The 27097-nt window shown below is 37.2% G+C and overlaps 2 protein-coding genes and 1 non-coding gene across 4 annotated transcripts; all 3 read left to right on the top strand.

The window, feature by feature from the left end:
• The first annotated feature begins 163 nt into the window (after nucleotides 1-163).
• LOC106178897 (uncharacterized) lies at nucleotides 164-11590 on the top strand. Of its 2 annotated transcripts, XM_087004834.1 has the most exons (15): nucleotides 164-1077; nucleotides 2580-2773; nucleotides 4048-4163; nucleotides 4607-4779; nucleotides 5885-5992; nucleotides 6631-6724; nucleotides 7100-7149; nucleotides 7468-7635; nucleotides 8003-8197; nucleotides 8405-8497; nucleotides 8683-8809; nucleotides 9456-9601; nucleotides 9779-9864; nucleotides 10176-10230; nucleotides 10553-11590. In XM_087004834.1, the coding sequence occupies exons 1-14, from the start codon at nucleotides 832-834 to the stop codon at nucleotides 10204-10206; spliced, it is 1827 nt and encodes a 608-aa protein (XP_086860960.1). In that variant the 5' UTR covers nucleotides 164-831; the 3' UTR covers nucleotides 10207-10230; nucleotides 10553-11590. The 2 variants fall into 2 exon arrangements, with proteins under 2 accessions (XP_086860960.1, XP_013417714.2); XM_013562260.2 differs by lacking the exon at nucleotides 10176-10230.
• Nucleotides 6226-6343, top strand: Trnal-caa (transfer RNA leucine (anticodon CAA)). The gene is made up of 2 exons: nucleotides 6226-6263; nucleotides 6298-6343. It is a non-coding gene; the product is annotated as a tRNA-Leu (tRNA).
• Nucleotides 11591-12606: 1016 nt separating the features above from the next.
• Nucleotides 12607-25971, top strand: LOC106170803 (uncharacterized). Its single transcript, XM_013550798.3, has 12 exons — nucleotides 12607-12939; nucleotides 15979-16402; nucleotides 16746-16921; nucleotides 17153-17260; nucleotides 18379-18522; nucleotides 18823-18904; nucleotides 19730-19815; nucleotides 20199-20393; nucleotides 20716-20811; nucleotides 20989-21261; nucleotides 21560-21645; nucleotides 24680-25971. Exons 1-12 carry the CDS (start codon nucleotides 12904-12906, stop codon nucleotides 24729-24731), a joined length of 1758 nt encoding a protein of 585 aa, XP_013406252.2. The 5' UTR covers nucleotides 12607-12903; the 3' UTR covers nucleotides 24732-25971.
• Nucleotides 25972-27097: the final 1126 nt, after the last annotated feature.

Raw genomic sequence — 27097 nt, 5'->3', positions numbered from 1 at the left:
TTTATATTTTATTTACCCACAAGTCAATATAAGTGAGTTCATTACCTGTAAATATCGTGGAAACATGATATTTGTTCAGGCTTGCTGAAAAACGACTTGAAAAGGGTATGCAATGTTCATTTTCTTGAGAGCTATAGATGGGGGTTGAAGGTCTCTCTAAATGAAAAAATCTACCTGGATTTTGGACAGGTTTCGTGATAGCAATTAGCAAAAATCGATAAAAACTAGGTTTCGAGCTTTTTTGCTTTGTGACCTTGTAGCGTTTAAACGACTATAATGTAAAGTAAGTAATCAAAGTTAATTGAAACCAATTTTGCTTAATTTAGGAATATTATTCTGTCTGTATTCTTTTTATGAAGAACATTTATAGTTTTTCATCGGAGGCAGTGATACAGTATTATTGACTAAAGACTGTTTTGGTCCCTTATGTCAGTATTTGTGGTAGCTAAGGTGGCAAGGTGGATTTCACCATTTGTATCAATTCATGCGTGCGATTCTGTTTACATTAATTGCTCTTATCAAAATAAACGAGAACAGGTCCGCATGTTGTTAATGAGGAATATTGTCATCAGTGTTTGCTGAAGTATATGCTCAACCTACGTAACACTGATTAATGTTATCTCGTTAAGTCAGATGAAGAGAACGGGAGGAGAGAGAAAAGTCTAATGCCTTTCATTTTAACCAAACGCGAAGTTGCGGTGCCATCATTTGAATAGAACCTGCTACCAATCAATCGAACTTATAGGTTTAATGGTGAACTGAGTATGCTATCCGGCCGATAAGGTGAATTCTTTTAAGTCTTCCGTTTCAAGTCTGACTGGAATCGTAAAAATGTCGGATGAAGTGGACTTACTTAATGACAGATGGGATCAGGAGGGAAGTGCTTCCAGATTCTGTACGAAAAATAATTTTGAATCCCACCAGGGAGAGCAGGACGGCCAGCAGCATCATGACAACCACGAGCAAAAATACCCAATAAGTGACGGAAATGATAATATTATGGTTTCTTCCTATTCTGATCAGCCGTCTGATGACACCAAAGCGCCAGACGACCATGGAGAAACAAACCCCAATGTGGTAAGATTAATATAGGTATATGTATTAATTTTCGTTATAGCCATTATATTAGATGTAGCTCTGATGATTAGATACAATGTCTCATATAACGTTAAGTAGCATATTTAGACATAGGTGTCATTTGATATATATCCTGTGTCGTAGGTGGACAGAGTTGAAAGATGAAGAAGAAAAGATATACTGCACTAAAATAACGTAAACTAAAATACCTAGACTATACTACGACGTTTGATGTTTTTTCTTTTGATAATGTGAAAAAAAAAAACATTGAACATCTAAAGTATCAAGATTTTGAAGGATTTATTCATTTTTAAATAACTGATTTGTAACAACAAAATCTTTGACATGAGAGACACGCAAGAAACATTTGGTAAAATATATCAGCAAAACGAACATGAAGAAATTTCCACTGCAGCAGCCAGTATGGTCTGAATTCTTGTAAAAACATTTTGACGCTTTTACAATAGCAACCTCATTGCACAGCCTGTAGCGCATTGTGTTAGTGTAAACACATTAGTTTGGCGCATACTTAACCTCTATTCAGTAGAAATGGCCATTAGCAAGAAGGTGTGTATAGTGGACACGACAGATTGGAGTATATTCGGTTCTTTTAATACGATACAGAACGAGTGTTCTTTGTTTCGTAGACTAAATAGAATAATAAGCATCCAGTGGCTTTCTTGTTTGCTTCCTTCCTATGACGTAGAATAGGGGCGCTGACACGTTGTAAAAATGACCCCTGTTTAGAAACTTGAAATACACTATTAATTAGATACGACCACTTACAATTATTTTGGGTCATCCAAAGCTCCTGGGTGCCATATTAATAATTCAGATTATAATTCAAAGCAAGCGCCAGTCAATCTTAGCAGACCTGGTGCAGACACAGTTATCTGTTAAGACCTACTGTAAAGTAAATGTCTGAATGTGAATAATTTATAAGTTTTTTTGTATAAGTTGAAAGCGCTTTCGTCAATTTATAGTTAAGTTTTTGTTCATGAAATTAGAGGATGTTTACGTTGTGAAATAGACATTAACGTGGTCGTCATAATATTATATCCAAACCCAGCCATGATTTAAATGGTCAATGACGCCAGTCAATTTGCAAGTTGAATTATCAGGTCCGTGCTACAGTAAAAAAGAAGAAAAAAAAAAAAGAAACCAATGTAAAGATTGATCGACCCCACCAGATTTACGCCAGCTCACGCTCGCCTCAATAGTATTTTTTACTATATTAGTTAAACCGTAGGTCTGAAATATTTTTGTGATGTTAAGTCAATGTTGTCAATATTTGTAAGTCAATGTTTTTTATGACGCCACAACATACAAATATAATCATACTTACTCCACAAAGTTCAAGGTTACTTGCAACGTCACAATACTCAAGGTTTTACAATGTAACGCCACAATCAAATATCAATTGTTACGCCACATCACCATGGTAACGTTTTTAATGTCAACAGCAATCTCTGACATTTAGGAGGTTCGATCGTTCCTTTCAGTTTCAGACAGAAATTCCAAATGACGTTTCTCGCCCATCTTCTGTGATTTCTACCGTGAATGCTGCTAATATGACTACCTCCAAGCCTGCACTGATGCCTATTAGCAGAGAATCAGTGAAGATAGAAGAATTTGGTGATGGCCAAGCAAAGGAAGAACTGACACAAAGCTCTGAGTCTTTCAAAGAGCAACTAACGTAAGACATATCTGAGTCAAAGCATTTAGGTTATTTTTCGTTCATTTGTGAATGTCAAATATCTTTAATTTTTCACATTCATTGCAAATTGTTGTTGCAAAATGTAAAATTTTCATGCGCTGTTGTATGCTGTGCCCGAGTACGAAAACTGAGTAGGAATATATTATTTTAAACGCATTTAATCAAATGTCTCATTGAAGTAATTATTTGTATAACCCACTGGTATATTCAGTTCGGCACCACTCCCCTCTTGTAAGCAAATATAAAACAAAACATAATTGACTAATAGATCACGGGATATGGCTGCAAGCAAACATCGATGTTTATTTATGTCACATAAACCCATCTAATTTTTTCAGATCATTTTGTCTTGTTTAGAATTCGAATTTGAAAATGGATCAGAAAAATGTACAAATAACAATGTAATAGGCCCGATGATCTGTTTTTTTTTTCCTCACTCTTACTCAAGGGTAAAAAAAAATTCTAGAAATATTTCAATTTATAAACTGAATGGTGATAATAATATGATCGTCCTTTTTGTTTCTGTAAAAATGATTAAGAACTGTGAAAGTCAGTGTGAGAAATGTACCCTCGTTTCCTGTTTCTACAGAAGGGCCTGAATTTAATTCAGATGATCTAGTTGTCCTTGGGTCTTAGGTTCTTGGGTCCAAATGAAACAATCGGTCTCCATTAATCGATCCAATTCCGCGGGAACTCTCGCTGATTGCAATCAGTTCAACAGATTGCAGCGCCTCCTCTTGTTTCCAACGTACTCGTATAATCACCAGTTTTCTATATTCTACTCAATACCAGGAAGAGGCGTGTTAATCTGCTAATCTGATTGCATTCAGCGAGAGTCCCGCGGAGTTGGATCGATCTACGTAGGCCGACAGTTTCATTGGGAATGAGCCCTTGGTAAAGCATTATGATGGGCACCCTGAGTTTCAGTTTAATAGAAATTCTCCTTTCAAACCTGCACGCATGTTTCCTTATTGGCGGTGACGGAGTGCGTAGAAGGAGATTCGTCGTCATTTCTCGGAAATTAAACGTGCAGCTGGGCGAATTTAAAAAACAAAAAAATTTGCCACATTTACGAGTAAGTCACCTAAAGCTATGAAAACATTGTGTCAAAATCAACTTATGCACAATGTGTCCCGTAGTTCACCTAATAAAAAGGCAATACAAGTCCTTTATGCTGAGCAGTGTTTCAAAATAGTTGCTATTCTGAAGACTACGTTGCGAATACATGTTTAAGCCATGAATTGCTGTTCTAGGGAAGACGGTGAGCATATTGAAATACATGTAGAAGAAGAGGAGTTGAGCAAGGACCCCAGCACAGATGGCGCCCAGGACGATGACAGCGGATGGGACACTGATCTGGAGATGGAAGGTAAAGTGCAGTTTTTACTATAATAATGTTTCAAAAGAATTTCAAATTTTCTAGCAATAAAAAAAACTCTAATAGAGCGCATAAGTAAGTTTCAGTGGAATTTAAAAAGCTGAAGTTTTTTGCGAGAATGGGCCATTTTTTGTTTGCTTTTACCCTGGAGATTAAAATGTTTTCTAAATATTCTTGATAAATCGGATAAATGAGCTTTACATTGCCTTGTAGACGCACTGCTTAGTAGTTTTCTGTCTGCTGTTCCACTAGATTTTTTACTTCTCTCTGTAAAATATATATACTGTCTTGTTCTACATTTTCTTTGTTACACTCGTTCAAATTTGCCACTCGTAACTTACCCTTTTATAAAGCAAAGTAATAAAGTATGATTTACTGATCCGATTAGATAACTTACCATAAAAGGTGCCCGTACCCTTGTTCCCTTTTTTCAGATGAAAAGAGCATGTATGACGTATCCGGCCGGTATGTCTACCTAGAAACGTGTAAGGAGCTAGGCGTGGTTCCAGTGTCATACTTCATGAGGCACATGCACGAGCCGGACATGGTTATGAAGCACCACGGTCTCGGGGAGGCAGGGGCCAAGGCGATGGCAGTGCCTTTAGTGGTAGGTTATATACTAGTGGAACTTTTCTGATTAAATTTATAACTTATCTGAGGCCCCATTCCCATAAGCGCCGTCGGTTTACGTGGATCTACCCAACTCCGCGGGGACTTTCGCTGAATGCAATCAGTTTAACAGATTAACACGCCTACTCCCGGCTTTATAAGTAGAATGCAGAATAGTTAGTGACTCTCGCTGAATGCAATTAGTTTAACAGATTAACACGCCTCCTCCTGGCTTTAAGAAGAATGCAAAAAAACTGGGTGTTTATACGAGTAGGCCTATGTTAGAAACAAGAGGAGGCGTGCCATTCAGTTAAACTGATTGCACTCAGCAAGAGTCCCCGCAGAGGTGTCTATGGGAATGGTGTCCTAAATGAGGTGATATCTAAAGATGAAAAGCAAGCTTTTTTTTCACCTTTGCCTTGGTCTAAACGAAAAAAAATTGTTCTGAGTGTTTAGAGCGGGAAGATCTTTTTAATATGTTCGGTTTGCTTTTTTTTCTGTATGCTACTCCCTTTGTCATTGTCTGCACTTAATCAGGTGTTTAGGACTACTTTGTGCTTGTCGTTATCGTTTTATCATCTAGAGTATTTCTTTAAATACGGGGAAGTGTTACAGGTGCAACTGTGTCGAATAAATCAAGGTTAGCGCTTCAAAGGCCGCATTCAGAGCAGACGATCCGTGGTCGTTATAATATTATATCCAATGCCCAGCTACGATTTAACTCAGGCCCGTAGCCAGCAATTTCAAAAGGGTTTTTTTTTCTGAAAAAGTGGACCTTTTTCCATTAAAAAATTCATGAACCTAGATCAATTTTACCCAGAGTGGACCTTTTCCCACCAAAAGGGGCGGTTCTTTCCTTTCGAACCCCCCGAACCCCCCCCCCCTCCCGGCTACGGGCCTGTTAAACTTAACACTATTTTCAACTCGGGCGAATGTACTTCAACTGCCAACAATTTGTATGCATGTTACTCTCTGAAAACAGTGTTCACTAGTTGTCGGTAACAAAATTATTGTTTGTATTCTATGTACTCTTTAAAAGGCCCATATGATATAAGAGGCGTATATGCATGTATCTACACTAATCACTTTATCAATTTTTTTAGACTAATACTTCCATCGTTGTTTTGGATCTGGAGGATAATTCTCTTGGTCCGCCCGGTGCTAAATGTTTGGCAGACATGCTGAAAGAAAATTGTTACATCAGCGAATTGGTAAGTGCATTCAGTGCAAATTCCTGCTAACAATGATAGTGCGTAGTGTACCCTAATTGTAAAGATAAGCTGTTACGTTATGATAAGTGTGTGATATATGGGAACAAATAAGCTTATTTTTTCTTGCGCAGAACACTTCTTTTAATATATTCATTTATCACAAGTGATTGGCAAAAAATGTCACTTTATTGGGTTAATTTGGTAAAAAATAAATCACGTATACACAAGCAGATGTCAGGATGGCCGAGCGGTCTAAGGCGCCAGACTCAAGGTGATCCTTACCTGTTGCCGCGCAGGTGTGAGTGTTCTGGTCCACGAATGTGGGCGTGGGTTCGAATCCCACTCCTGACAATAGACTTTTTCTTTTCGTTTGATGTCTCTTCTCTCGTTAAAAGTTATTTTCAGATTCTTATTTGTAATATTTCCCCCAATGGTAAAATTCATTAAATTTTATCTTTAAGAAAGAAAGGCAGCAGTCAACTCCCTGTGTTGTGTGGAATATTCACATCTGGTGTATGAAACGAATCTTTAAAATACTGAAACAAATTTCACAATGCGAAGTATGTTTTAATAATCAGCATTTTGGAATTTTACATAATCGATAACCAAATTTTATCATTTTGATGATTTATTTTCAGGGACTTGGGTTCAACCACATAGGCAGTGAAGGTCTCGGTGCAATAGCTAGTATGCTCAAAACCAACGTCAATATCAGAAAGCTGAACCTTGCCGGTAAGAGTAGTATTTTCCATTAGATTTATTATTGTTAACGTCTAGATTCTTTGAAGAGGAAGAATCAATAAACTCTGAGGAATAACACTGAAGTAGATACCCTAGATGTAGCAAGAAAAGAAATGAACAAACACGCACTCAGACAGACACCACAGGTACATGTATAAAGCATTTCTTTTCATGTCAGCCGGCTATTCTGATGAAAAGTCGGCATAAAACTATTTTCAGCATTTGCAATCTAATAAAGTGGTATGGATAATGTATAAGATCGATGGTTAGCATTTGGTCCAACTTTTAACAGCTGGAATCAAAAGCCTGGTCGCGTTTATATTGATGTGCCTAAAACGTCTCTGAATAGCGTTTTTAATTTTCCAGGAAATGATCTAAAAGACAAAGACGCAGATGTTTTAGCGAATATTTTGATGGTAAGAAGAGTGACATTATTAATGGCATTATTTTAAGTAATGTGTGCATATCTGCATATGGGAATATTCGCACCATGCGCACACTAGATTTGTAAATACTGTATGAATGTCTTCTGTCATTTATGCCATGGGGTCTGGCTACCCTTTACCCCGGCTACAAAGAGTTTTTTTTCACTAGATAGATGTTTCTCTGGCTAAGTATGTGCACATATCTGTATTGTCCAGCGAGAAATTAAAAAAAAACATTTTGCACAGGTATTACCCTTCTGCATTGTATCTACAAACGTTAAATTTTCTTCTTTTATATTCGTTCCACAGGAAAACGATCTAATACGATATTTAGACCTCAGTCACAATGAACTGTGCGAAGAAGCGGGAGAATTGATAGGCCCTGTCATAAGCGAAAATGAAGCGTTGGAAAGCTTAGACCTCAGCTGGAACCATTTACGGCGCCGAGGAGCAGAGAGCATATGTGAAGGTGTACAGGTATGGCAGCACAGGAGCTTCACGCACACATATGTCATACCATAAACGCCAAACGCGCGTGCATGCACACACACATCATGAATAGGAGGAAATAAACGTTGTTGATCTATCAACGAGATGTTGTGAATAATTATCAATTAGCATTGACCCATGTTTTTTTAGCTTTATACTGATTTGAAGGGGTAGAATCTTCCTCCCTCTCTCTCTCTCTCTCTCTCTCTCTCTCTCTCTCTCTCACACACACACACACACACACACACACACACAATTGACGCACAAGGATCCAGTCACTGACTCTCGCTCGAAAATGCACGCTCAAACCCAAAGGCTGTTAGTACTCGCAATGTATTTTCATTATCTTTTCCAGAACAATATGCGTCTAAAAACCCTGGACCTGTCCTGGAATGGCTTTGGTAATGAAGGCGCCGTTGCCATGGCGTCCGCACTCAAATTCAACAGCACGCTAACTGAGCTAAACCTCAGTGACAACCGTATCACAGCGGAAGGCGCGTTTATGCTGGGGAAAGGACTGGACGCCAATGAATCTTTAAAAATCCTCAGGGTATGATATTTTTAATAGTGTTTTAGACTTGCTGGAATACGTTATAAATGAACAGTTACATATAATGTCAGTTTACTGGGTTGATACTTTTTTATGCGGCGAAGAAAGTAGTTTACTGTTAGGCGAGATGGATGTATTGGTGTTATATGCGCCGTGCATTTATGCTGTAGGCCTACTGTACTGTTATATTTTCTTTTTATATTTAAGGTTGGTAACAATCCTATTGGAACAGCTGGTGCTTTTGCTCTACTCAAGGCCATCAACAACGAAAGGAGTGTCCTGACACTGCTGGATTTATCGGTAAATATAAGTAAATACATTTTTCTGGAAAATTGTTTCACGTTGTATTCTCTATACGCGCAAGTATGTTATTGTTTGCCGTTTTTGTTTTTAGGCGAAAATTTGATCAATTAATTTTCAAGAAATGTAATTTAAGATTATATTTAAGTTATAATCCGTGCTACAGTTTTCATGTTATGATTTAGGGAGTTTTTGTCGATAAAGAATTCGACACTTTGGAGAAAGAAATGATTGAAAACCGAGGCTTGACCGTCATCCATGCAGGGGTAATTGGGAATTATGTCATCACAGGAAAATATGCCAAAAAAGCAGGTATTTGAATGATTGGATTTTTTTCTTTTATCGAAAACAGTCCCGCTGTACAACTAAAACAATACAGAAAATCATCCAAGATAACCCAAATCAAATCATGGAAATCATCCAAGATAACCCAAATTCTCATTACTTAGCGTAAAATCAAGTGACATTTCGCAGAATATAAAGGAGAGTGTGGTTGGGAATGATAGCAGACTAACGAATGATGTGCAACAACATATAAACCTGGCGGAATAAATCCACAGATATTTTTCTGGTTGCTATCTCTTAAGTTCTTTCGAATTAAAGTCTATTGTACAGCGGTACATATTCGGCATATTTTGGGTTTCACGTAAGTTTTACTTTCTAAGACGACTTTCACTTTCCATTTAATGTAAATGGAGCAAAACTTTGCCTGAGTCCAGTTTTCACGGTATTTTAGACTCACTGGTACGTGTTAGACCCCATTCCCATTCTGCGGGGACTCTGGCTGAGTGCAGTCAGCTTAACTGAATGACACGCCTCCGCCTGGTGTTAAGAAGAATACAGAAAAGCTCAGTGAAGCTGATTAAACTCAGCGAGAGTCCCCACAGAGTTAGATCGATCTATGTAGGCCAATGGTGTCTATGGGAATGGGGTCTTAGAACCACTTTTTATATTTTAGGTGCCGATGACTTGACCAAGGATCCCGTCTTTTTGTTACGACAACACTGCGAGAAAAAAGACATCCGCATGGTTGACTTATTCAGAAACTTTGATAAGAACGGAGACTATAAAGTTACGAAAGAGGAATTCAAGAAAGGAATAAAGGTATGGTTAAATACTTATTATTATTTTTATTTATTTATTTTATTTTATTTTTTATTTTTTTGATAAATCTTATCAGATACAAGCTATGAATTATATGTAATATTGATTACTAATCTTCACATCGATTTTCGCATTGGGCTATGCCTCTCTACCACAATGCTTTCTTCTTCATTTCAGGTTGCTGGGATCAATTTGGACGACCAACAAATACTAGATCTAGTGGAACGATTAGACAAATGCCCAGACGGCAGAATCGACTATTCGTAAGTTGCTGTTGAATTTTTATATTTTCTGTCCTTTTTCTTTTTAATTTAAGACGCCTATTTCTTTGCTTATTCTTTGTAAAAAATATGTAAGGCTAACATATTCACTCCTAGACTTTCGTAGACTTGAAGAAGCTGTAGCTTCGATCTTGCAATAAACTCTATCAGTTTTAATTTGCAACTTTGCAGTTACCTTTGTTGCTTTATTGTAATTATTACATCTCTGAATCAATGTTTAGTTTTTAGTTTTATTCAACTTTTTTCTTTGCTGGTTAAAATACATCACGTTTCGTTTCGTTACGTCTTTTCAGAGCTCTTCTACGCTTGACTGGCGAGTTATGATGTTTTCAATCTGGTCGCTATATGGTGCTACACATCTCTCTTAAAATTTGCATAGTCTCTCCAAGTCTTGAACTGATAATCTGTTTCTTTCGATTAACTTTTCATGTAAAACATAGATGTATCTGAAAAATAACATTTAGAAAAAAGATGCCATTTTGATCAATAAATCATAATATTTCTTTTGTCTGATGTTGCTATTGATATTGCCGTATCGATTTGTGATTACCATTACATATTTGGTCAGTAATGACCTAACAGCAGTAACAAAACTCTTAAAGTTAGAAAATCCAAATGTATAAGGGTTCTTACATTTTAGTGACTTAAAGTAAAGCTCTCTATTATCCAGGGAAATATGTGCGTCAGAGAGGGATCACATTGAAGAGAAGAGAAAGATTCAGAACGCACGAAAAGAAAAGACCAAGAAGTCGAAAAAATCATCCAAGAAACGAAAATAACTACATCGAATCCCTTGTTTCTTTATAAAATCTAGATACCCTGAGTATTAGTATATAATGCTTTTGTATATGATTTATTAAGATCCTCAATCAATTGTGTACTTCTGCTTTCCCGTCTTGCCTAACCATGAGATTGCGCTTTGTGCGCCAGTTGCCATATCTTACCCTTAATTTCTGAGACAACTGGAAACTCACCGTGATAGCCATCAATATCCTAATCTAACAGTGTTACACGGTGAACGGTGAGACCAAGTGAAGCTGTGTTGCATGCAGGTTAAAGAAAGTTACCGTTAGTGCTCAAGGCATCAACTCTACGCTTTGAAACATTCTGGGCAATGATATCAAAATGCTTCTGCAAGTTACTGTAAAGTTACTATATTGGCTAGCAGTACATACGGGTATATTTTTTCATGTTTACAACCGAAATTTTATGACTACAAGTGTCTCCATCCTTTCCACTGGGTTGGTAGCAGTTTAAGAAAAAGAAATCCGATGCGTTTTTGTTTTGATCATCCTGCATTACCTCTGTTGTGGGTAACCCGATTTCGTTCCGGTAGAATTGTCCTTGAAGTACCATTTGATCAACACTTATAACGCGAACAAAATGTTTAAGAAATTATTTTTATACTCATTGCTTATTTAGCACTGTAATCGTATATTAGTAGGAGAGCCTTCTTATATATCAACTCAGGTAGAATTCTTTTGAATTTCACGTTCTCTTTATTTGCCAGTTTCTTATCCTTTGGGTAAATATATATTTAGGTGACGACGAAAAGTGTTTTCACTGATCTTCATTAACTTTTCATCCATAATACATTAGAAAAAAGATCGATGAAGCATCTTGTTCATAAATGTCGACATGGGCTTATTAACGCATTCTAAATAAGAGTCTTCAATCAATTTTTTAAATAAAAATTATTTTAAAAGAACATACATGTATTTCTGAGTTTAACAGCCACCCTTTTTCAGATATCAATAAAATTCAATAAACTTTTCTCAAAACAGACGTGAAACTGCCATCCTGCACAATATACTATAATTTTAATTAAGGTAAGTGACCATAGTCTCCAAACAAAAAGTGGTTGGGGCGTTGCTGAAGCAGTTGACACGAGAAAGAAATAGGCTATATCTTAACTTAACGCGTGTTTTCGAGGCCTCTGTTATAAAAAAGACAACCTTTTGTGAAGTAATTTTAAGTCAGCAAATGTATGGAAATATATGAAACGTCATTTGGTAATTCAATGCGATACCGTGTAAAAAGGATTCAAAATGATTAACCAGCCCAGCAGGTCCAGTCTGTTTCTCATTCAGCTTCCTGGATATGCTGTGTAAAAACACAATGCTGTTTACCAATATTGACGAATGTTTTGAGAGGGTAGAGAAACACTTGAACTAATAACCGGCTTTGAAAACGTACGTTTAAGGGAGCGAAAAAGCTGCATTGAAAAGGCATCGATTGAATTCTCAAGCAAACGACCTTTTCTGCATGGTGCACGGACCTTGGTGACAAGACCCTCAAGGAGCCGACATGTCAAGTTGACATACCATCTTTTGTTTGTATTTGGTTTTTAAGATAGCTCATGCTAATACCGGTGCAAATGTTTACTGCACAATGTTAATAAAAAAAGTCCTTTAGCTAATAGAACTAAGCGTCTATAATATAACGTATCAAAATGAGGTACTTAAGATTTTTAAAATAACACACATGGAGCGCGTGGTAGACTGCAGTGACGTCATTAAACTCGATTCTCGTGAGGTTTCTGTTCAACGAGAAAAGCCTATGGGTCAATTAAATGGCCAGCTACCACATGCTGTGTTTTCACGTAACGGTTTACGTAATGAAACTGCAATCAAGTGAAATCCTTTGCGCTAATTAAGGCATCTGACAGACCCTTAAGTGAAGAGAAATACAACTTCTCCCCCTGGATTAATTCGTCACCACGCGACCTCAACCGAACGCTGCTTAAGAAACCCTTATCGCAGCAGTGATTATAGTAGAAGTTCACCGATAGCCGATTTTTCCAATACGCCAGGTGACGCTCCTAATCCACCGCCTGTGTTTCCAAACAACACTCGCGTTTAGTTTTAATCGAAGACTGAGACTTGACACTGCATGGTTAGTATTGTAATTCAATCGAGCGTAACTCATAGGAGGTGAATGCTTCTCCGGATCAACCTCTAATAAGGCACCTTTTACCAGAACTCCACATATTGCAGTTGCTATGGTAATTTCACTAACAATATGGAGGACACGGAGAGAGACGACATAGGCAATGGGGTAAGTTATAACGTTCTGGTATGATTGTCTCTCTGAAAACAACTCAAAATGAATACCAACTAAGACATTGGACAACAAGCCTGTATCATGTCTTGGTGTTAGCTGATAAAATTTAATAAAAAAAGATCTCATGTTTGCATAGTGCCTTACTAGCGGAAACTATAAGGAAATTGGGTCCTGGTGAAATGATAATCTTGGTGGAAGCAGTTAAAATATTAACACGTGAAATGAATGAATGAATGAATGAATGGATAGCAAAAATGTTATTGTGAAATTACGTATGAATAAATTGAACTAACACATACTTGGGGGTTATATTGCCAACCCCGACAGTTCGCACACAAAAGCTGAACGTTTCATTAATCCAGGTTAATTAATTGTAGAATTCTCCCGGTGAGAGGCAAAAGGTTAACATCTCTTCTCAACCAAGTGTACTGAAAGAATGTTGTTAGGTGATCAATAAATTCTTAAGAAAACCTCGTACATCTATACTTACCCTGTATAGTTGGTATAGTTACACGACAGCCGAGACGATTGCCCCAACCTGCAGAGCAGACTTTGCTCTGTTCTCCGGGTCAGTAGTTACACTAAGATCATGAAAGATTTGAGCAACTTCAGCAAGTCATGATATGAGTTAATCTGGTTAATAAGAATGGTAGAAACCAAAACTTAATTCCAAAAACGGCAGAGGTCCAAGGGCCAGGTTTGGCGACATTGTTTCATAGTTACAATGTTACATGTATTACTTAACTTCCGAAGACGGGACGTAACGGGACGTAGCCAGGGCCGTAGCCTGAGCAAAATGCCAGGGGGGGCAGTAAGCGGACACGAGGGGGCGGAGCCCCCGAGGGGGGAGGGTGTGGGAGGGGGTGCCCCCCTCCCACGGTGTGGAAAATTTTTAAAAACTGTATGTATAATACTGCATTCTGGTGCATTTTAAATGTTATTTATTGGTCAATCAGAATTAGAAATTGTGGGTTCATTTTGCCATAAGTACAGTCATTTTTTCAACACAACACGCCAATTGGCCTGAGGGATAGCTCCCTCAGGGAGGGTGAGCTTTTTGGCATGAACTGAGTTGGCTAAAAACAGTACACCTTTGTAAACAGATTGTTGAATGATTGTCTAGTGGCCATGAGTGCCTTTTCTCACAGAATTGATACCAACTTTGCAATTATTTTTTTCACCTTTGCGATCATTTTTTTTTTGCACCCCAATTTCCAGGGGGGGCAGCTGCCCCCCCTGCCCCCCCGGAGGCTACGGCCCTGGTAGCACTGACTACATGCTATTCTATTTTCATTTGTTTAATTTCCTTCTCTTTATCTCTATTATCCTTTTTCGGGGGTTGGGTGGTAGGGAGTTGTTATTTTAATTCAAAAAGCATAACATACTGAACACCACCATATTAATGTGTTGATCGCAGGAGCCTATACGGCCTATATACAGTATGACTTATATATTATATATTATATATCTGCTTTGTACCGCTAAGGGATCAACATCGCTGAGGCAACGTGTAACCCAATCTGTTGAAGAGTTACGTGACCCCAATTTAACAGAGTTTGATAACTCTGACGTTCAGATCGATCTTCTGCTGTGTGATTGATGAAGGGGAGACATTCTGTTTTTATAGAACAAGATATCTTATACCCCCCAGCAGTGATTTTAATGCTACAGGTTGATGTACTCCCATTAATTCTTTTCTATATGTGTAGCCTCACTGTTTACAATTTGATTTGAAAAGGACAAAAATATTCAAATATAAAAGTGGATTGTTAATGTAGAATGCGGTATAGTATGAGAAAATTGTGACCGCAGTTTAAAAGATATTAGAATATCACACATGACTTTTACAGTTTAAAAAATAAAAATAAAATATACAAGTTGATTCTATTAATATTTTTGCAGGGTAACATTCAAAAGAGTTCAAGGATTAGTCAATTAGTCTAATTTCCTTACTTCTGTATTATTAGAAAGACTATCATGCTTACGATAACAGAATTACACTGATATTTACAAAAGGTGAAAGCAATACCCGCAGGTACGTAACGTTGGGACATTGTTTTCTTGGCTACGTTGTTGAATGTTTTCAAGTGGCCAGGAGTCTGTTCCGTAAAGTTGTTTTAACGTGGCATTGTATATGCTAAGTGCTATTATGCTGATATTTACCAATTCTGCGCTACAAAATGGCAGCGTAGTTTTGGTATTTGCCAAGTAAATATTACACGTTTAATAGGAAACGGTATTTATACACACGTGCACAGTTAAATTATTCAATAGCTTTTCTGTAATATATGAAAATATTTTGGATCTGATTTGGTAAGTGCCTTTTCAGCGAGGTCAAGCAACTAGCTCAGTTTACAGGTCCTCGTCTCTATACCTGAATCGAATAGGGACTATTAGTTTGATTGCCTTTCTCTCACAACTGGCTAATTATTTACCAATTCTCAATGACGATAATGCCAAGAAATTTTTCAGACGTCTATAACCACACAGGACCTGTGTGACCAAGAAAATTTTCAGACGTCTATAACCACTGTGTTACACTGCATAAGGTTACAAAATATCAGCTGTTTGCACAGAGGCATTGTATTGTGTCGATAGTGTAGAAATATAACGAACTTGAAAACCGGCGTCACAAACAAGTTAAAATAACATTGGATTGTTCTTAATTAATCCACGATTATGTAATATTGATTATAACAGGGAGGTCACTTGCATAACTTGTTGTTGAAACTGGTATTTGTAACTTACGCGTTCACGCTTCCCAAGAAATCTTTCTGAATAAAAGAAATGATGATGGAAAAGTTGCCATCAGTTCAGACGAAAATTGCCAATTTTAGAAGAAATAAATGCGTGTAACATACGAAAAGGTTCAGTTAAAAATAGTGTTCGGAGTTTAAAACATAAACGACAGAACTACCTGAGTACACATTTTTGTGAAAATAAAAAACGCCACATTAATTTTGATTTTGTGGACAGAATTACTTTTTTAATCAATCTTTAAATAATATTGGAGTTAATTCTCATTTCATGTAGGAAAACACGGATGCTGACACAAATGGAGCCCACAACGAGAATTCAACAGAAATTACTAAACATACTGAAAAGGATGGTCCTATGACTGTTATAAAGGAAGAAGAAGAAGAAAGACCATTCACTTCCAACAAGCGTCTTCCTTCCCAAAATGGCCGCCCATCATTTTTAAGAACTCCAGGAGGAGATCCCATTGCAGACGATAGGTCGCATTTTAACGAAAACAATGAAAAGAATATTCAAAATCAAAACGGTAAAGCTGATATTCTAATAACTGAGTTAAGAGAAGAAGACAACGAAAAAGAAAGTAAAAGTGACACGGAGTCTGACATAGATGAGCAAGAAATAAGTTTAAGGAATGTAGCGCCGTATGAGCCGCCAGATGATGACGATGACGACGGATGGGATACTGACCTAGAGATAGAAGGTGAGCTTGGAGAGCCAGTAATAATTTTTTTAAGAGAGAAAAAGAGATGGGACACTCTTTCTTTTCTATTTCTGACCTCAGGAATGCACATATGAAGAAATAAAATAACGTGCACACTTTCTCCTCCTAAGTATGGTTAATTTGTCGTCATTAAACAAACATTCAGGTACAATTTTTTGACGAAAGGAATTGTTGTAAACGTCTTGGATTCAGAATCAGTATATATTGAAAAATTATTGAGAAATAAAAAAGTGTAATTATACCGTGGCATAAATGAAAACACACATGGCTGCCATAAAACTTGCAACTTTTGATCACTATTTTATTCCAATTTTGCTCGTAGAGGACAGTAAGACCCCACACGATCCTACCTATCGAACACAATACACGAAGCTCTGCGAACAGCTGGGCGTGGTCCCTGTGTCTTATTTTACCCGACATATGGTGGACAAGGTCATTATAATGCGGAGTCACGGCCTGGGAGTCCAGGGAACCAGAGCCATAGCCAGGGTGCTCAGAGTAGGTCACGTGACCAGGGTGTGACAGAAGCGAGCTTTTCTTTTATTTTGTTAACTCTGTAATATTCTACAGTAAACGAAGCGGTGCAGCATAATGCTGTTTTGTAAGGGATAAAGTTGAAATGCATGATTTTACTCGCACGCATACAGATAAAATGCCATATACATGGGCAAATCCTTTTTATACGTGTTACATGTCACTTTAAGAATATTTGACTTTTCATTTATTTAGGATGTCATCAGCTTAGAGAAACTGGATTTAGAAGGAAACTGGATGGAAGGGGAAGGAGGGAAAGCGTTGTCGAAAACCCTAGAGGAGAATGAGTACATTCATGATGTGGTAGGTGTTACGTAGAACGCAATGAACAAGAGTCGGGTGTGCAATGTGCTAAACCGTCACCGGGACACACAATGTATTCTTGTGGCGCAGCCAATGTTAAGCTCATATGGCTTTAGGGTACATAGATGATATAATAACCGTGTATTAAATGAGGAAACGCGCCTTTTACTTATATTGCGACCCTCACCCTATTCAACGACCCGATCCAAGCTTCAGCCTATGGCTTAGAACATCCCAAAAGAACGAACACGATATAATGAACGCTGTATGCCAAAAAAATCCATGGTCGGACCTCCTCTCCCCCCCCCCCCCCCCCAAAAAAAAAAAAAAAAAAAAAAAACAGCAGGACATGCCTTATACTCTGTAGGCTATTGCTAAACATCTTAAACCGTAACGACTGAATATTTTCTTTCCAGCAGAGGGGTTTGTTTAATATTAGCGTATGCAATTTCGAAGTACGTGCACACTGTTACGGCATAGTTGATTATTTCTCCACTCATTTCCTGGGTGTGTTGCTACAAGAATTTATTAATTTCCACGAAAATTACAGTGCGTTTATTTACTTACAGCAGACAAAGTCATTAGTATCTGCTTTCGAACCACAGAAACACACTAATGTGGTAAATATTACTGTGCAAATAACGATCCACAAGGAATATTATGTACGTAGTATAACAATATATTGCTAAAATTGAGTTCGAAATGTTACTTGTTTCCTTATTACAAGTGTATATAACAACCTAAACAAAAGAATCCAATCTAACAAAGAAGTCCAGTCCACTTACATTGTAAACCACGCGTTATCAAATCAGGAAGAGATCATCATTAGATCGAATGATATTAAAATGTTCTGCTGTCTTTAAGCACGTGTGGAGTTATACTGCAATTTACATATCCACTGATGACTTCAGCTTTCTCATCAGCCCCTATCTCTTCTCTGATACCCCTGTTTCAATTCGTGACAATAAAAGATTAACTGAATTCCTTTTATTAATTGACTAAATCTCCGTGAGGTCTTTTAGGCAGATTCACAATCATGTAAACAGACATTTCTGCCTTCAAGATGAATATTTTTCATTTTAAATTTAATGTTCTCTGCATATATTTATTATTTTTAGTCTATGGCCAAAAACAAACTTGGCTCTCAAGGTGCTTACTACGTTGCAAAGATGCTTCTGGTCAATACGAATTTACGGAAGTTGAATATTTCGGGAAATGAGTTCCAGAATAAAGATGCAGCAGGCCTGGCTGATGCTATGGAGGTAATGTTTTGTTTATGGAGATCATCAAGAATGAATAACCATTCCATTGGGAGTACATTCTTGAAATTATGCATAGGCATCTTTGGTTCATTAAATAAGTGTTAGCTTTAAAAAACTTGCCCGATTTTCAAATCGCTGGAGTAAAGGAACCTAAGTATGGTGTATCATTTTTGGCATTTTGATCACAGGATTGCAAAAACCTACGCTGCACGCTTCTTCCCAGTGACTAAGCTTCAATTAGTTCAGTTGCAGTGCACAAACACGATAAAAGAATACTAACTACGCACATGTTTTTTGCAGAAAAATACTACACTCCGTGAGCTTAATCTAAGTCATAATTTCTTTGGTGAAGAGGCAGGCGAAGTGCTCGGACCAGCTATTGGTATGTACATGAATCGAGCATTATTGATGAGGTCTTGGCTATTACCGTGCTCTGATTATCTATAGGGTGTATTTTACTTTCTTTAAAAAAGAATGGTCGTGATGTATTGTATATGTGAAGAGCACGTATGTAATATGACTATTTCCTAGGGTATGCGTGCTTCTGCTTGCAAACATCCCACCTTTGTTACACATGTTTGTCTTTCATATAAAATTATGAAGAAATTCCATACACCAAACACAGAATTTAATGTTTGTTCGTTTTTAGGAAAAGTAAGGCGGGGAAATATATAATAAATTGTTGATTTCTATTTTTCATACATGTATTTTTCTATTTTTTTATTTTCAACAGGAAGCCCTTACAATTATTTCGGTTAACGAGGACCATTGCTTAATCCTGTTTTCCTAAATATTTCCTTTAAATTGATTGAAGGCGAGTCTCTTACGAGAGAAACCACCTTGTTATTCAGAAATTGAGCTGAAATAGCAAAGGAAAATGCATTAATAACCATCAGGTGGCATAGCTCTTTGTAATGACCATTTTCTATTTAAAAATACGAACAACACAAGCACACACACACGGAAAAACAAATTGAAGTATTGAGTGTACACACCTAGATATAAGCATGGCATTTCAACGACTAATAATTTTTCTGGCTGTCGCCGTAAATGACAAATGTCATGCTTGGCTTTAAATTTCTCATTTCACGGCCCACAATCTGTCTTATAAACATTTGTACCATTCTCTTATTTCAGCCCATATATGTGTCTCTTCATACAATTCTGAAAGCATTTATTTTCTTTTTATTGCATTTGTATAATCTAGGTGCCAATGAATACCTAGATGTTTTGGACCTGAGCTGGAACAATATCAGACGCCGTGGTGCCGTTGCTGTGGCAAAGGGTCTGGCGGTATGTCTTGTCAGACAGTATCACAGGGCTCTTTAAAGTCTATAAATTCAAGTTTTCTTTTAAAATTTGTGTTAATAAAAAGAAAACATTTGATCTCCCCAATATATTGCTATATCGAGAACTCGTTGGAAGTCAATTTCAGGTCAGCTGACCAATTTATGTTTCTTTTATGTGTAAATGTGAAACAAGAAGAAACGAGAGATGATAACAGCTCGTTTAAGTGTGTACGATTAACAGTTTTAAAGTATTCACCATGACGTTGTCTAGTAAAGATGCATACTTTTTAGTGTTATTTTCAAGGTCAGAATTTATCAAAAAATTATCTCCAAGAAAGAAACGCTTTTATGAACACAAATATACTTTTACAAATATACTTTTTCTAGGAGAACGTAATACTGAAAACGTGTAATCTGTCCTGGAATGGCTTTGGCCCGGAAGGTGGTGCTGCAATTGCTGATGCCATAGCAAACAATTCCTCATTGCTCGAATTAGACATAAGCGGAAATCGACTGACATGCGATGTTGCTGTGAAGATAGGAAAAGCACTCAAGAAAAATGAGACCCTTACTGTTTTAAAGGTAGATTCTAAGAAAGATTGAGCTGAGAGCTTAAGAAATGAGAACAAAATAAAAAAAAATCATCTCCAATTCTTTCTATAGGAAGATATATTGTCATATAAATACAATTATCAACACTATTCTCGAGATAGCAAATCTCTATGTAATTGTGCAAGTAAAGGTGCAGCTACTAACTCATCCTCTCTTTCTTATCTGCATTATGTTGTTAAATGTCCAAATCAGATTTTCTTGTCTTTAGCAAGTTGAGAAGAACGTCTTCTTATCTTTGCAAAGAATAAACGTGGTGACAATATCTTCTTCCTAATTATGCCTGATATTTTAGATGGGGAACAATCCAATATCCACCTCCGGTTGCATAGCAATCGTTACAGACCTCAGCAATTCTGAAGGAAGTGTTTTAAGTCACATTGATTTATCGGTGAGTTACAAATGATGCATTGAGTGCTGTATGTGCAACCAACCTTTCTTGACGTTTATAACACAAGTTAAAATGAGTTTTGAAATTATAATCATATTTGGTAAAGACGTTAGGGCTTTCATCACATTGATTATTTATCTTTGCATTATTATGATTGTATTGAATGGTTGATTTCAGGAAATTCCAGTGGAATTTGAATTTCTCAAAATTGTCGAGGAACTAAAACAAAAGAGAAAAATTGAAATCCTCCATGGACCTATCCTGTCGTCTGGGAACACGGCTGAAGACATTGGCAAGCGCGCCGTTGATCCCCGCAGAAAGAAAGACCCGCTATTGGTTCTTCAGGAGCACGTGGTCATCAATGACTCACGATTGGTTAGCATGCTGCAGAAATATGACGTAGACCATTCTTTGAGCGTTTCTGCCGATGATTTTGTGGCAGTTCTCGAGGTTTGTTAAACATGCCGTGAAAGCATGCCTTTAAATCTGACAACCTGGCTTACCCCTTCTAGCATGTTTACTGACTTATGACAATAAACCCAATAACATATATTCATTTTTTCAATATAGTGATAAGTGTATAAACAAGACTACGTGTAATTTTGACGGAAATGGTAAAGCTCACCCGCAGTATTGCAAACCTTCATAGTTCAACCCAGACCAATATTTGATTTTTCAAAATATTTTTGCAACGTCTCTTCTCTTGGCAGTTATGCAATCGTCTTATTATCCTGTTGTCATCTTGCAGGAGCTTCAGGTGCCATTTGATCGTAAACAGTTACAGCTAATTGTGGATAAACTGGATAAAACTGAGAATGGAAGAATTAATTACGGGTAGGTCAATTAAAATATATGAAATTCAGTCTAGGTTGAGCTTTAGGTACACGAAAAACCTACCGGGGTATGTCATTGTGTAGGAAAAGGCTCCATGTGAGGAGAGTTCGCATGTGTTTACACACACACGAGCGCACGCAAGCACGTGCATCGGACAACTCTGAATTGTTCTTTAACTGTTCGAAATCTTGTAGGTATAAACACATTTCTAGTCTTTGTCCTTGATATATGTACAAAGAAAATATGTCAGGTACTGCTACACGTATCATAGGATTGTGCGAGTAAATCATAAGACGTACTTTAACGAAACAGCATAAAAACGGAACTGACAGCGCTAAAAAAAGAAAGTGAGAAAGAAACTTGAGAGAAATGCCATTTGTAGATGTGACCTATTTTTACTAGCACGCATACCTATGACATTGTTCAGTCATTTAAATAGTAGGCATATTTGTAGTAACGCTCTCTGACCCTGGGCAGCTTGTTATTGTCACTCGGTTTACGTAAAGTACCGGGGACATTCCTTACATATGTAGACAAGCTTATATATCTTATATTTTGAAATAACGTGATGTGCATTTGGGACACGTTTAAACACAACCGAGCACGCGCCTAAGAAGAACATCGGTAGTGACAAACTGCGTGGCGCTTGGGAATATTCTTTCCGAAATTTGCAACTCGATGTCAGTAATAATATGCAAAAGTAGAATAGTCGACATGACTTAAAAATCTAAATTTTACTCTTTTGGGATTGATACTTGAATTACCTACCGGTACAACACACACACATAAAAATAATTGAAATGCTGTAGTTCATAATGTCACGTACATAGATATATGTACGTGACATTCGCCAATAAGTCTTTACATTTGATACAGTTTAATGGAGCAAGTTTTGCTGTTAACAAAATGGTTATGTAAGCCATATTTTACTTTCTTGATGATTAACACAAGACTGGGACCCATTTTGCCCCCCCCCCCCCCATAAATTTTAATTCAAATTTAAATTTAAGTTTTATAATTAATTCATTACGCAGGCGACTATCTGATAACGCTCATAATAAATCGAACGCGAACGAACGAACCTCTCCAGCAGATAGTTATTATTTTTTATCAAAAAGTTTTTTCTGTTATTAAGTCAACAGTGCAGAGAATGAATAGCAGTCCATCAACACAGGCTGATAGATCGCTCCTAAAGCAGGTCTTTTCTGGCGTAATTTCAGTAAAAATTAAGCATACCTGTGGATGCAAGATGATAACCAATGATGTAGACTACGTAAGTACAGTTACACTGCTTACGTTAAGACCAAAGAGGCCGACTTTTAATACTTAACTACTTAATACTTCATCCCATTAGCTTAATACAAGCGCCCAATTTGAAGATAAATGTATATATTGTCCGAAATGATACGACTAATAACGCCAAAAATAGACCGACTCCAACGCGTTTCATTTGTTGTGCGCGTGATCATATCGTGTGGCTGGTATGTACTGTCAGTGTCAAACTAAAATTAATAAATAAGGTAAGCATTGGACTGATAAAGCTATCTAAGCTATATTCACTCTATCCTCTTAAAGCTAGTCAGTGGCTGACTTTTTAACTTTTTCAAAAACTAGTGTTACTCATGGAAGTTAAATGTTTCAAGCCGTGCTAATATATATTACTTGTGATATCTTGAATTATAGGGAACTTAGCGATATGATAAGTGTGTCATTTTCACTCTGTATCAGAAATAAAATATGATCAGCATTTGTGAGAGGGAATATTCATTATGAAAATACATGTACAGTCCCCTTCAAGTAATAGCTTTTCGTATACATATACATCGATTATATGTCTCCCGCTTGTCCTTTGCTTTTACACTCAATACCGTTGAACCGAGATGCTGTCAAAGGAATGAAGTTCTCAGAATGACAAAAAGTTAAAAAAAAGTTTGCTTTCAATAGTCGCTTTGGGCACACGAAAATAATCACTTGGGTTTGAACGCTAAATCAAAATGGTCGATATAAGTTTTACGTGGATGTGTTGCAACTAGGTTACAATTAGAAAGGATGATAAAGTCGATTTTGTTACCAACAAGACGCTGATCAAATCAATTAGGAAACCCTACCCTTTGCGACACACGTAGGTTACGTCATAAATGCTACCATTAGCCTGCGGACATCAGGCATTAAGTGCAAAAAATCAATATCAGCCGTCGATGGGAACAGATACCTGTATTAAAAGGAGGAATATTTGCTTTTGATATAGAGAGCATCCAGCCACTGCCCAGGCTCAAGGGTTTTTGAAATCATTTGAATCTGGCTGACTTTCAATTGTGAGAAGAGAGAAAACCAAACTGAGCCCGTCCCTCCATGTATGGGCTATATATAACGTAACGAGTTGGAATATGATGACAGAGTGAAGTAATATGGCGGTGATGGTGATGAAATGATTTAAGAATAGTTCTTGCCATACTCCCCTGCGTCACCTACTCTTTGTATTTATTAGTATTTAACACCGCTTACTTAGTTCAATATTAATTTCATACACGAGTTTTTTATAAAGGAGAAGAAAATGTAATCTTTGAGTAATTGCCACCTTAATTTTGTTATTGTTGATGATAGTTTGACCAAATCGCATGTTGCATGATAGTGATCTCCTGGTGGAATATCCTTTGTTCCGAAATAACTTTCTTGCCGGATATTTCTAACAATACTAGCACTGAGTCACAGAAATAACACGCGATTATTGATTCATCAAGCAAAATCTAGTCAGCTCTTTTTGCTTTTTTACATGAACGGAAACATTACGGGCAAATATTATGTATCTAGGAATGTTAGTGTTTTGCCCCCTAAAACCAGGTTAAGATAATATTTAATCAAGCTAAAAAACAGGTTTGAAGTTCAGAACTATGGACTGGAAGTCAGCCCACTGTTTTTGATGCATGCAGCATTCTGCTAAATCTAAAATAACACGTGCAACGACAGTGATAATATATTGATTTCAGTAGAACACGACTTGTCATTTGATAAAATAGATTCTTTTAACTTTCAGGAAATTCGTGGAAAATGCCAGCAGAGCTACGCCCCAAGTTCCAGTTGTGTGACCAGTGCCCAAAAGTCCGCCAAATGTCCAGTTGTCACCGTGTTAATCGCAAATCGCTGAATGAAAAGCTGTTAGTCCGATTTTACAATTATTAAAAATTGATTCTCTAAATTTTGCAATATATACACACACAATGAACAATGAAGTGCCACCCCTACTGAACCAATACTTTGGGGGAGATAAATGACTGTGGAATGATATGCTCCTGGTATCATTTTATTAACATCAAATTTCACAAAAAAAAAATGTATACCAGGCATTATAACTACTCAAGATCTGCCTACTTTGATTATTGATCACTTGATTATTATTTGATTACTGTGATTCAGGGGATGACACTTCTATTGTCCAATGTGTGTATATTAATAACGTTCACTTAATCACCTCTGTAAGAAAAGTGACATTATGAGTTGACAAACCCCGCACTCACGTGTCGAATCACGGTTAAAACCAAACTGGTCATGTGGTGACATACACACGATACATTTATGTAAAACCGGCGTGTTTAAGTGTAAACAGTCCAGTCAGTGCCCTTGCTAGGTCACCTCCTCGTCCTTCTTGACCTGCAAACATACCATTATTCCCAGAAAACAATCGAGGACAGTAAGTGGAAATTAACCGGCATGATTCCACTATATTGGAAACAGTTAAGGTCGTTGCAATCGCTCCTAAATGCCCTACGTTGTGATACTTGAAACTTGAGACTTTTAAGTAGGATCTAGGTCTGTTGTATCTAAAGCCTTTTTAAGACTATCTTTGGGAATTCGACCGTTTGATTGCAATTAAGCTCATGGGTCATGTTGGGGACGCTTGCTCGCCCTTTGTTAAATTCTGGGAGTACGATGGATGGTTGCAGTGAAACAGTATTTCCTATACCTGGTCTAGCATATAAAAACGGCGTTTGATGTCGTCCAAGGGTAAATTTTTCGGATTCATTTGACTGATGAAACACACACAAAAAAAAATAATAATAATGACGTTGATACACGAAGAAATAGACCTATTTCAAGACGGGCCACATTTTCAACAAAAACACTTTATATAAGCGTATAGTGGCGCTTATTATATTCTAGTCTTGTGATAAGATAAAAGTGCCATTTTAAATACATATTCAATTTAGTAGTTTCTTTAACTGTAAGATCTAATGCATTACATAACATCGATTTTTTAAAACCATCAATGATATGATATATTTTGAAATATAAAATAAAAATATTCTATGTAACAAGTCGTGGAATACGGCGAAGTGTTATTTTGGTTTATTGTTTATATTTTTCTTACAGTTTTCAAAAGTATCAATAGGATTTAATATGAAAAGTCAGAAATATGGAACATTCGGAGAGAATGTTATTAGGATATCGAATGTACATTTAACCATTTCCAGTTAGAAATACAGCAAAGACTGCAATGAAGGAATGAACCGATATTACGGCAAACATATCAATTCCAGTTTTTGCAGTCAATTTAACCCGGTGTCCTTTCTGCGTCCTTTATGAGACCATAAAACTGGCATCGCTGTGGTCGTAGAAAGGAGGCACAAGCACTGCTTTGGTTGTAGAATGAATGCTCACTGATTAGCCAGTTGTCAGCACGTTAAGTATTTTTTTTCTCTCAAACGGGGTCGTACTATGGGACGCAGAAAGGACGTCGTCCAGTGTAAAGGGGGCTTAAACCACACACGTTCGCGCCCATCGAACGCGATGAGTTCATGCTAGAGATTTCGATGAATCAGCAGCTGAAGAGCGACTATGATAAGCCAAGTTAATCTTATCTATTACTGATGACATTATTTGATATATGATCAGTTTAAAATGCCCTACCAGCCACAGGGGTCTGCGTTCTTTAGGCTTATGCCCAATCAACGTTCGTTGACTAGGGGAGCGCGTGGGAGTAAATACAGAACTAGATGACCAGCTAATATCACGATAAAATTTTTCAATAATCAGAGTATCACGACTGTTGTTTTATAACGAATATAGACGTTCATATAGCTGCATTATGGCCGTTTTTTCACTTCTTTAATGTTGGCGTTTTAATTGTTTATAAGAAAGCTTAGAAATGGGCGAGGGAGTATGTGGTATTTGGGTGCGACTAAATATTAACTGATTACTCTTGTAGTCCAATCCTTGTCCATATTGTTGGTCTGCTGGTAGTGAATGAATGATTAATCACGGAAGCGAATCAAATGAAAAGGGGTCATATCAAAAGTTCGGGAATTTTTACCGCAGACAATTTTAGTCTGTCCTTTGCGGGAAATTTACAGAAACAGGCAACCAGTATATTTTCGGATCTCATTTAGTAGCAGGTTTGGCTTTTAGAAGTGGCAACATGAAAGATGTTTGATAACATTGTCAAGAGAAAGGCACC

Source organism: Lingula anatina, chromosome 2 (genome assembly GCF_051362555.1).
Source record: "Lingula anatina isolate TDL-2025a chromosome 2, LinAna3.0, whole genome shotgun sequence".
NCBI lineage: Eukaryota > Metazoa > Brachiopoda > Lingulata > Lingulida > Lingulidae > Lingula > Lingula anatina.
The sequence above is the reverse complement of the archived record's forward strand: the minus strand, read 5'-3'. Positions and strand labels throughout refer to the sequence as shown.